General features: G+C 39.0%; 2 protein-coding genes across 2 annotated transcripts; both read right to left on the reverse strand.

Annotated features, from left to right (window-relative positions):
- Positions 1–1,970: 1,970 nt before the first annotated feature.
- LOC103446158 (retrovirus-related Pol polyprotein from transposon RE1) lies at positions 1,971–8,167 on the reverse strand. Its single transcript, XM_070806378.1, is given in 11 exon segments — positions 1,971–2,087; positions 2,207–2,353; positions 2,651–2,691; positions 2,694–2,755; positions 2,848–2,890; positions 2,893–3,043; positions 3,307–3,399; positions 3,477–3,560; positions 4,710–7,038; positions 7,492–7,522; positions 7,846–8,167. Coding segments are annotated over 11 exon segments (3,420 nt in total).
- A 1,556-nt stretch (positions 8,168–9,723) lies between these two features.
- Positions 9,724–10,750, reverse strand: LOC103446097 (putative germin-like protein 2-1). The gene is made up of 2 exons (XM_029110213.2): positions 10,587–10,750; positions 9,724–10,463 (listed from the first exon to the last, which is right to left on the reverse strand). The coding sequence occupies exons 1-2, from the start codon at positions 10,696–10,698 to the stop codon at positions 9,928–9,930; spliced, it is 648 nt and encodes a 215-aa protein (XP_028966046.1). The 5' UTR covers positions 10,699–10,750; the 3' UTR covers positions 9,724–9,927.
- Positions 10,751–12,509: the final 1,759 nt, after the last annotated feature.

Genomic DNA, 12,509 nt, shown 5'->3' on the forward strand with positions numbered 1-12,509 from the left:
TATGCAAACACTCACAATCACTTCTAGGGTTTTAACTTTTAAGGCCACAATATGTGGGTTATAACTTATAACCTATCCCCTTTTTACTACGTTGCAACGATATCTCCTTATGAAGTTCCTTACTACTTTAATTATAATAATTTTGTAGCTAACTACATTTTGCACCCTTCAAAGCATTTACAATGGGTATGTCAAAATTTTTTGTCAAATTCTTAATTGATGGTTGATGTTGCATTTTAAAGCGGATAATGCTAGGAAGACCAAATTTTTAAACCAAACTTGTAAATTAAATGATGTACGTCATCAATAGAAAATAAACACGTTAATCAATACTTAAGTAATGATCCAATTATTAACATCTACATAATTTGGTTTACAAAATTTCTAAATATAATCTCTCTATAGCACTACCCTTTTAAAGCATGCTGTCAAGTTTTATTATATTCCAACCAGTATGTTAATTATTATTTTATTATCATATAGGACCACGTTAAAATAAAATAAACAGTAAAATCATTTTTAAAACTTTATATCCTAGTGGATGGTGGAACCTATATAAATTAATAATTAAATAAAATAGCAACTGAAGGTAGAAGAGCAACGTCAAAATTGACACTATAAAAAACCAATCCAGGTTACCTAAAAGATTGTTCAGTTGGAGCAATTTTGCAGTTAAAAATGACTTTGGAATTCCAGCTAAGATTTGGCATCCACTTTGGATTTTGGGTGATTTTTAAATGATTTATGAGGTCTCAATTTTCTCATATTATACATTAAGGTTTTAAAATTGTATCAATTTTTTAGTTTTGTCTCTTTGAATGTTTAATTATCCATTAAATTGAAGAGTGTAATTTGTCATTGTGGTGCAAATGTGACTTACAATTAAGTTAGCTCATATAAGGATCTCAAGTTTTCATCATGTCAAAAACCAGACCAAAAGCTTAAATTGCTACAATTTCAATACCTTAAAGTGCGATATGAGAAAATTAAAACTTCGTGGCCTATTTTAAAATTTACCCCAGGTATATTAACTCGTAGTTTTATATCGTATGTGGCGTAAACCATGTCCTGTCTGTTTAGTTTTAATACCCTAAGTTGTGTGGTAATCATTCTTTTTCATTATTCATTTCTTTGAAATGATTCGTTTGGTAATTTAAAAAAAAAAAATCAAAACTACTTCTTGAGTTTTCAAAATTTCTTTCATTTTGAGTTTTTTTTTAACTAAAAACTATTATTAGTTACATAAAAAATAAAAACTGAAAGAAACAAAATAATTATCAAACGACTCTCTAGCAAGCCTTGCCGGCTATATATTGTGTAAGCTTGGTTTTTTGCCATCACCACCAATAATCAATATGATGCATTGATGATCATGGCTACGTTCGGTGTTTTGCAATGGTTCCCAGCCAAGTTGAAGATGAGTTATAAATATATGTTGGGGCCTTTTAATGAAGAATATAAACATATAAGGATCTGTATGATATGCCAACTTCGTACTGTAGTTCAATGATCTAGAATGACCACCTAAATTTTAACTTTTTAAGCATCCATTCAAGCATCATTGTAGTCATCCAAACAAACTATTCATCAGTTGATTATCATGACGAAATTTCGCGCAAGTAATTATAGAAAATTGTAGTTAAAAAACTTCCTTCATAATTTCACATAGGGTGGACGTTTTGCGTCCTACTCTGATTAGCTAATTAATATCGCCGAATTCTCTATTTTAATAAAAATACATATAAGTAGCTTCCTTCATAATTATAATTTCTGAATCAGTGTTCGATTTCGGAAAGAAGTGAACACATGAATCCAGCAACCTATCAAACTTGCAAGTGGCTAGAATTTATTTATACATCTTTAAGAGAGAGAAAATAAGACAAGAGTAACAAATGATACAGCCAGCGAGGCTTACTGATTAATACAGCGAAGAAAATAGACAGCCTGCAAGGCTATACTAGTTACCTGTTTTACTCAGCTGCTTTTGGTAGGGGAAGTAGTGTTCCGAAAACGTTGTCCCAAAATACGGAGAGATTGATGCCAAATCCCTTGCTTTGAGTTGTGAAGTGATGGTTCAAGTGATATTTCTGTCAGGTACGAACACAAGTACATTGTGAAGGCATTGGAATGCAGACAATCCTCTCAAATTGTTTACAGAAAGAGAGGACAAGATAAAAAAATAAAAAAGGCCTCGAAAATTTGCTACCTTCAGAGTTTGAGCTAATCCTTTAGAAGGATCCCCATGGTGCATGTAGGAGTGAGTGACTTCATATGTTACATATCCCAACAAGGTCCCTCCAAACAAAACCGGAGCAAATGATGGAGGCGATAAAAGTTGAAACAGGTTCCAAAACTAGCACATACGTACAGACCATGACATGTAAAAATCCACTTCTACTAAAAATTTCAACAATTATAATACCAAATAGGAACTAGCACAAATTTTATGCACAAAACAGTTTATCAACACTTGATACTTGTGATTCTTTTCGAGTCAATTGCCAAAGTGAATGGATTGTTTGTTTTTCTGTTAAAAATTAATGGTGTATTTCTCTGAGATGAACATTTCCTTTTCGGAGAAAAATTTAGTTCCGAAATTCGGACCTGTTATAATAGAGAGTAGTGGTTGAGGTAGTGAAATGGGACATACCAGCAGACAAACAATAGCTACCGCTGCAGCGGGGGTTTTTGTCTCATTGAATCCATAGGGTGCTTGTGATGGCAGCCATGAACAAGATAGTGTATGGTGTTTACCCTGAAAAAAAAAGTGATGAAAAATTTGATGGTACCAATATATACAGCAAAGAGGGAGAGAGAGTTGGGAGAATTGAAGGATATAGAACCAACCAATAGCTTGTTGTTCTTGTGTGCATAAGGAAGCGATGAAAACGTACTCGACCAGTGTCCAAATAAAGATTCCACCGACCACTGTTAGAGCAAGATGAGGAGCAGTAAGTCCCGCTTGAAGAGAAACGGAAACAGCCCAGTAAACTACTGGCAGCCAAACAAGCGGAACAATCCACCACGGCGTGTGGCTCAAGAACTGTTTCAGGTTTTATTGAGTCAGACGAACACCACATTAATTCATATCCAGGAAATGTTTACCAATATTTAAATTCTAAACCTGAAAACTAATGGAACTAAGAAGAAAATTACATTTTGTAACAGGTATGTGGAATCTGTTCCAGAATTTGTTTTCCTCTTCAACTTGTTTCAGCTTTAGGTTTTGATGCTCTTTAGTTCCAACACAACAGTAAATTTCATCCAATATTGGAAACCCTTTTGAATGCAAGATCTTAACAACACCTCTATAGTGTCATTGTGGAAACATCTGGGGCTTCCTTTGCTAAGAATAGGTTGGTAAACCCATTCCTCATAAGCTTCCCCGAGATAGCCAACCTGTAAAAGTTTCACCATTGTGACAAGTCGAATAAGAAAATTGACCGAAAACACATTGAAATTAATTCAAAACTAACCCTTATGTTGTATATCAAATCTAAGCAAATCTGACCTGGAAGAAGAGGCTTATTCAAGTCCACAGCAAAAGATTTATTTGCCATCTGAAGTTGCAATAAAACTCATTCAGAAACAGAAGTAGATATATAAAAAATGTAGCAAATTGATCAATGGAAGTTCACCCTGTTACCACAAGGCTTGTACATATATTGTCTGAAATTGATGCATAAAATTTTATCCGGTTACCACAATTTTATCTTGAACGTCAACGATTCGGAAAGAAACAAGATTATTTTTTACAAAGAAAACTGAAATCAAATATCAAGGAAGCAGCAGACATGGATGTAGCCGAGTTGGCTAGAGCGCCTAACTTCATATTCAATAAGAAGATATGAAGCTTAAGGAAGCAATGCACTTGTATAACTTCAGAAACATATTAACAAAAATCCATTAATATGCAGCAAAGCAAAAAGAAACTAAAACCCAGTTCAAAGTTAACCAAACATTATGGTGTCACAAATCCCAGTTCAAACATTGACACGAACAATTTGAAACACAAGTTCACAATATATCTGAGTATACCAAGCAAAAAATGTGAAAAATGAAGGAAAAAAACTGACATTTTTGGGGAAAAGATGGGAACACTGCGAGCTCCTCCTTTCAAGCTCAGGCAAACTCCAAGTCGTAATAGAAAGGTGAGTGAGTGAGAAGAAAACGTGGTCAATTAATAGAGGAATGCTAAGAAATTTTTCAAAAGTGGGACTCTGTATAGACTCTCTGTCACATCATGTTTTTTGCACAATGTTTTATTATATTTGTACAAGAATTAATGTTAAATTGTGAGGTAATAGAGACTAGTTTGTATAAAATATTTGGATCCAATATATTTGAATGAATGTTCTGCTACAATTGCAGCAGAACTTATATACAAGATTATTACAGACGCATGCAATAAACAAAGGACAGAAAGTGGCATCCATGCTGTCCTTGTTGAAGCAGTCAGCAACCACATGTAGTGGCCTTGCTGTCCACGTTAATAGTGCATCCACACATGCTAACCTAGCTGTGAAGGAATGATCATATTCCTTCTGTCCATATTCCTTTTGTCCAGCGTGTGAGTAGAGCACCTTTAACACTCCCCCTCAAGTTGGAGTGTGGATATCAATAACACCCAACTTGCCAAGATGTGAATGGAAGGTAGGTGCTCTCAGTGGCTTTGTAAACATGTCTGCTATTTGACGTCCCGTCTGCACATGAGACGTCTCGATCTCTCCCATCTGAATCCTTTCACGGACAGTATGACAATCCAGCTCTATGTGTTTGGTTCGTTCATGATACACAGGGTTCGCTGCAATATGTAGAGCAACTTGATTGTCACAAAACAACCTTGCCGGCTCAGGATGATTTACACGCAAATCATTCAACAAATTCCTCAGCCAAGTAAGCTCACAAGTGGTTGCAGCCATGGAGCGATACTCGGCTTCTGCTGAAGATCTTGCCACCGTGACTTGCTTTTTACTTTTCCACGATACAAGTGATTTACCAAGGAAGATGCAAAAATCTGTCACTGATCGTCGTGTGATCGGACATCTAGCCCAATCCGCATCACAGTAGCCAATCAAATTAAGTTGGTTCTCCGTAGGAAATAGTAACCCTTGTCCTGGTGCTTCTTTCAGATATTGGAGGAGACGATGTGCTGCTTTAAGGTGATGGAGTGTTGGTTCTTGCATGAACTGACTGAGATTATTCACTGCATACGTAATATCTGGCCTGGTGATGGTAAGGTATATTAATTTTCCAACCAAACGTCGATATCGAGTCGGATCCTTGAGGGCATCACCACCTGTTGTTGTCAACACTAAATCGGGTTCCGTAGGTACCTTGGCAGGTTTTACGCCAAGCAAGCCAGCTTCCTCCAATATGTCCAGAGTATACTTTCGTTGGCAAATGGAGATCCCAGCTTTGGACCGTGCAACTTCGACACCCAGAAAATATTTTAATGGTCCGAGGTCTTTAATTCGAAAACATCCACTAAGAAATTGCTTGAGTTGACTGATGGCTTCCTCATTATTTCCTGCAATGATCATGTCGTCAACGTAGAGCAATACTACAGTAATGGAGTGTCCACAAACTTTAGTGAATAATGAGTAATCTGCATGAGACTGTTGAAAGCCAACTTCTTGAATGGTTGATGAAAAACGTTGGAACCAACTGCGAGATGCCTGCTTGAGTCCGTATAATGACTTGTGAAGTCGACAAACCATAGTCTCCCCCTGTCGACGATAACCAGGAGGTGGTAACATATATACTTCCTCATGGAGTGCACCGTGAAGGAAAGCGTTTTGGACATCCATTTGGTGAAGAGACCAGCTGCGAACAGCAGCAATGGTCAAGAGACAGCGGACAGTAATAAGCTTAGCAACGGGGGCGAACGTCTCTTTGTAATCAATACCTTCGCGCTGCGTGAACCCTTTGGCGACAAGGCGAGCCTTGTAGCGTTCGATGGTACCGTCGGAATGATACTTGATTTTGAAGACCCATTTACATCCAATGGGGCGTTGGTGGAGGGGTAAAGAAACCAAAGTCCAGGTGTGATTGGCTTCAAGTGCTTCAAGCTCAGAATGCATAGCTGCAAGCCATTGAGGGTCATGGCGTGCCTGCTCATAGGAGGCTGGTTCAACTAAGTGAGAGACATTGTGAACAAAGGAACGATGAGCATGAGAGAGTCGAGCATAAGAAACATACCTGTGAAGAGGATATCGTGTGCCGGACATGGTGGAAGAGATGGCGCTGGACTGAAGCAAAGCAGCATGATGGGTCTGATAGTCACGAAGGTGGGCAGGGGGTTGTTTAATGCGGGCGGATCGACGAAGGGGAATTAGGGGCAACGAAGGAGACGATGGTGCAGGCGGTGGCGAGGTAGGAGTGTCTGGGGTTGGAGGAAGTATGTTAGGAGTAGGGTCGTCAGGAAGGGAGGGAGCGGATGAGGCAGTTGATAAGGTAGGTAGATCAATAGTGGGAATGGGGTCTGAAGGTGCAGGAGTAGGGTCGTCATGGGGAACAGGTAAGACCGGGGTAGGGTGGGCAGGTTCTGGTGGTAAGTTAGCAAGAGGGAAAAGATGTTCATGGAAGATAATATCTCGAGAGGTAAAGATGCGCTTGCTATCAAGGTCGTAAACGCGATAGCCCTTCTGACCAAGGGGATATCTCAGGAAAATGTAGCGACGAGCACGAGCATCAAATTTGTGTGAGGGAGTGAGGTTGGTAGCATAGCATAAACACCCAAAAACTCGGAGATGAGTGTAGACAGGTAGTGTCCCATGCAAAAGTTTATAGGGAGATTGATGGGAAAGCAGAGGTGTTGGGAGGCGGTTGATAAGGTAACAGGCAGTTTGTACACTCTCCCCCCAGAATTTTAAGGGTAGGTTAGCTTGTAATCGTAAGGCTCGGGCAACATTTAAAAGGTGACGGTGTTTGCGTTCAACGACTCCGTTCTGTTGAGGGGTGTGAGCACATGTGTGTTGAAAAAGAGTGCCATGAGTATCTAAGAAGGATCGTAGAGATATGAATTCCCCCCATTGTCTGCACGAAGAATTTTAATGTCACGGTTAAACTGTGTTTTCACCCAAGAAAAGAACGAGTGGATTATGGTTTGTGTGTCAGATTTAAATCGCATGAGATGAACCCATGTGAATCGAGTGAAGTCGTCTACAATGGTGAGGAAGTAACGTGCTCCAGAGGGTGTATGTGTTTGGTGCGGCCCCCAAATATCACAGTGGATCAAATCAAAAGGTGCAATTGATTTTATTGAACTGGAAACAAATGATGAACGAGTTTGCTTTGCTAAGGGACAAATATCACAAACATGTGGAGAATGAAAAATAATTTCTGGAATGGTCTGGGATAAAGAGTGAAGAGGAGCCGAGGATGGGTGCCCAAGACGTTGGTGCCACAGTGTCGAGGTATGGTTGACATGGTTGGCGAGATGAGGGTTTTGTGTTGGAGTGAGGTAGTAGAGGCCATTAAACTGCTTGCCCAAGCCAATCATCTTCTTCGTAGCCATGTCCTGCACAACACAAAAACCCGGGTAGAAAATCACAATACATTTCAATGCCCAAGTTAATTTACTCACAGACAATAGGTTCACACGAAATTGTGGTACATGCAAAACTCTATGAAGGGTGATCTTGGGTGACAGTTTAATAGACCCAATGGATTCAATCGCAGCCTGTCCACCATTTGGTAACCCAACAAAATCATGTTGGGGTCTAGTGTGATTATGGATGGGTGATGAGTGAGAAATATGATATGTGGCTCCGCTATCTACGATCCAACAGGTTGTTGAATGCGGAGAATGTTGTGTAAAGTTGCAGTTGGACGTATAGATACCTGTTGCATGTGCAAGCGGCAGATTGGTACCATTCTTATTGCGAAGGAGGGCCATGAGTTGATGATATTCCTCGGTTGTGAACGTTGGTTGATTGCTGGAGATGGGTACTTTGGTTGCGTCAATCTGAGCAGTTGTCAATGGGAGCGTTTCAACATTGTTGGAGGCTGGAGGTGTATGCCTATTTCTGGGCTGCACATTCTTTCCGTGCCATTTGTGTCCTTCAGGGAAGCCAATAAGAAAAAAAACAACGTTCAACTGGATGTCCTCCGTCACAGTAGCTGCATTTGAAAATCTTTCGTGAACTAGGGTTGTGGGTGCCATAGCCTCATTTTGGTGCTGTTGAACGACTGGATTGCATTGCATGGGCAGTGGGTTCACGACGATTCACCACATTCAATTGGCGTTCGTGTTGGAGAACCAATCCATGGACTCGTCGTGTATCCGGGAGTGGGCTCATCATCAATATAGAGCCTCGTATGGTGGAGTAGTTCTCGTTCAGTCCCATTAAGAATTGCATGACTCTCTCTTTTTCTTCCCTGTCTGCATGCGCCTTGGATCCTTCGCATCCACAAGCAATGGGCTCATGGTATGATGCTAATTCATCCCAAAGAGCTTTTAATTTTGTGTAATAATCTGAAACAGATAGCTGTCCTTGTCGGTGTTCGACAATCTCTTGTCGGATTTGATAGATCCTGGAATCGTTGCCTTGCGAGAATCGATCCTCAAGATCCCTCCATGCTGCTGTCGCAGTTTTGCAGTAGAGTATACTGTGAGCAATGTTGCCTTGTACAGATTGCCAAATCCAAGATAAGACCATGTCGTTGCATCTCTGCCAAATTGAATATTTAGCATCAGTGGTTGCAGGGTTCTTGATTGAACCATCAACAAACCCTAGTTTATTTTTGGCGATGAGAGCAATTCGCATGGAGCGGCGCCATTGTCCATAGTTGTGTCCATCGAGAAGTTGTGAGACTAAAACAAGACTTGGTGAGTCTGAATGATGTAGAATGAGAGGATCAGATACATGAGGTATCATCTGGTCGCCCATGGTGGCTGGGTTTGATGAAGAGAAACTGGTTGTGTTTGTGGCGGAAGCAAAAATGAGCCTTCCAGAGTCACCAAGATCGGTGCTCTGATACCATATAAAATATTTGGATCCAATATATTTGAATGAATGTTCTGCTACAATTGCAGCAGAACTTATATACAAGATTATTACAGACGCATGCAATAAACAAAGGACAGAAAGTGGCATCCATGTTGTCCTTGTTGAAGCAGTCAGCAACCACATGCAGTGGCCTTGCTGTCCACGTTAATAGTGCATCCACACATGCTAACCTAGCTGTGAAGGAATGATCATATTCCTTCTGTCCATATTCCTTCTGTCCAGCGTGTGAGTAGAGCACCTTTAACAGTTTGAGAGGACGCTTGCCCAATCTGTACAAGAATTGATGTTAAATTGTGAAGCAATATAGAGTTGAATCTCAAGCGTAGCAGGCTGGCAGCTACTGTTATTTGGGACTTGACGTTGAGTATTGAACTGAACAATGAACGAGGGAAAGGCTAAAAAAAGCAGAATACAACAGAGAAAATGCCTAAAATAGCAGTAAAAAGTTCTACACTACAAGACCAAGCCACAAAATGTAAGGAAAATAATCAAACAAAACAACATATCAACTTGGAGTACAACGCTAATTGGGCATGAATAAATTATCATGTAACAGGTCAAGCAAATTAAACTAAATAATTTATCTGGTTACATATACCTCATAACATTTTAGTTGGTTCAAGATTATGGAGTCTAAAATTAAGACAGATTATGAAGATAGAAAAAGTTTCCCAAACTCAACAGTGATGTTTTACACAACATATGGAACTTCCACTTTTATAATAGAATTATGAAACAAGTAACAACTTGATCACGTTTCCAATGAACATAGACATATTATCTTCTGAATCAAACAAAACAATAGACCAACATGACATGCGATGAAAAACAAACTGTAACAATTTTCTAAAGACACTTCAAATGAACTATGAATCTCTTTGATTGGATCAGAAGTTCCAAATCGGAACCTATTCTAAAATTTGGACTGAAGACCGTAGATTGCGTTCGTATCCACTTGGAAAGCCTTTGCAAGAATATCAGCAGGGATATCAGGGTTTGATCCAAATACAGCATTTGCAATGGCAATGACACCTGGATTTTGGCTGCTGAGAGCTACAATGGCAACTGCATTTCCGTGTCCAACATTTTGTTGGAAATGCACAAGGCCTACTGGGAAAACAAACACATCACCCTTCTGAAGCACCTTGCTGATGAGGCGGTTTTCAGGATTGGAGGTGACAAAACCAACTTTGAGGCTCCCTTCCAGTACTGTCAAAATTTCAGTAGCTCTAGGGTGTGTATGTGGAGGGTTAAGACCCCATGGGGCAAAATCAATACGCGCAACGGAGATGCCAAGGGTATTAAGTCCTCCAATTTGGGCTACACTAACAGGAGTCACACGTGAACCAACTGCATTTGATGTGTTGCCTGCTAGGTGAAGCCCACTGAAGAAGAAATCGTTGGCTTCAACAAGCTTAGGGTCCTTGCAAACACGACCATTCACCAGTACTGAAACCATGATGAGAAAAATTAATATCAGCATATATAATTATTAATTGATACGGTGCATGTATTTGGTTTTTTGGAAATACGTACTACGAAAAAAAAAACAAAAAAAACGATTCTTGGTACCTGGGCTCGTTGCATCAGCCACGCAGAAGTCCTGAAGAGAACTTGGGTCAGATGCCAAAGCAATGGAAGAAGTTACGGCAAGGAATGCGAAAAATAGAAGCTGAGAGGCCATCTGATAAGGCAGTAAGCAGAGAGAGATTGGCCAACTTGGTTTAAACTTTGTAATCGAGGATGAGTTTGAATTGTGGATTGAAACCCTACCTATGTCTCTGCTTTTATAGAGAGAAGTATCTCTGCATGTGTTGTTTCCTATGAACTGAAAAAGTCCAGTCTTAATTTGTAACCGCGTATTGTACAAATTTTTCATGGGAAGGTGCTGCTTGTGTATATGTCATCACGTATCTATTAACTTTAATTTTCGGGTGCCGGCTTTGGTGCTGGGCCTGCTGGCATTGAGGAATGTTTCCATTCTCTAGAATTTGAAGTGGATTTCTGGGAAAAAAAAAATGTACTACTACTAATTAACACCTATTTCTTTACACATTCTCTAACGAAAATTGGTTATTTTTCAAAATTTCCTATTTAGTATATATACTTATTATAATAGATGTACATAGATATATCCTATAATAAGTATAAGGATTCATTCAGGAATGACAAATTTTCTTTATCCAGTAAAAGTAAATTAAATAATTTAATATAATTTAATATACTTACCAAGATGTGGAGTGTTGTTGTCTCGCATCGGAGAATTAAAAACCTCGCATGGAGGAATTTGGCCACTCTCCCTTTGGGCACTCCCCCTATTGCCATTTCCCAGTAGGTTAAGGGGGCAAAATCCATGCAGTAAACGTTTCTCTCTCCAAACTTTTAGCTTGAAACATTGAAGAACGATTAATTAATTATCTGAAGTATCAAATATACAGAAGGAAATTGACTAGGGCTTCTCCAGCAGTCACTATTTTTGCATCTCAACAAGATAAGGAGAGTTATTTTCAAATCAAAGTTAATTAGTCTCTCGTATGGTAGTGTATATATATCCATTCCAAGATTGCAGGATCAGTGGAGAAAAATAAGAGCCTATGCCATTTCTGTATTTTTTTTCAAACGAACATTGCACTATTAGTATAATGGATGTTTGTTTGAATTTGCCTTTGAAATGAGGGAAACTTACATGAAATGAATTTACTGTCTCATGGCATCTCGATCTAATAATACAATGTCATGTGTTTAAAAATTTACACATGTCATTGTTTGGTTCGAATGGGACATCATGATAGCGGTGAACCCATTCCATATAAGTCTATCTCCTTTGAAAGGGGTTGGCACTGCCAGGATGTAGAGAATAGTACCACGTCAAAAAGTCAAGAAACCTTGCAAAAACTGGCAAGGAATTAGATTACTCCCTTTGTTGTCAATTTGTTTTGCAGTTGAACCTCAACTTTATTCAATCACTATTAATTATCAAAGAAAATGAACGTAACTTTCATTCCTTTACAATCATTCTTTTCACACTGTGACTTAGTCTTGGGGAGAAAGTGTCCAGAATTTGCATCTGGACAAAGATATACAAGGCAATATAGCTCGATAATCTGACCAAATCAGCCTCTGCCGGAGCAGAAACACACAGAAAAATATGCCTTTGATTATTTAGTTATTATTATAGTTCTGCTTTTCATGGTTTTCTAATTTTTAATTTATTTTACAAGTTAGTATATATTCTTCCAATTGGACCCAGATAATTTAGCCGCATGCTTTGTCTTGGTATGCATAACATAATGCTTGATCGTAAGGGAAATCACAAGGGATAGAAAATTAATTGAAGAACAAATCTTTGAACAAACTTTGGATTTAATGTATGTGTTTGTTCTTAAACTTTAGCTTAAGTGGACGTTTAAGACTTATCCAGCGTCTTTTTTTCTAAATTAAGTTTGTTTTTCTGCCTTCTCTATAAATAACCAACCTCGTACATCAATTGCTTCA

Source organism: Malus domestica, chromosome 10 (genome assembly GCF_042453785.1).
Source record: "Malus domestica chromosome 10, GDT2T_hap1".
Classification (NCBI taxonomy): domain Eukaryota; kingdom Viridiplantae; phylum Streptophyta; class Magnoliopsida; order Rosales; family Rosaceae; genus Malus; species Malus domestica.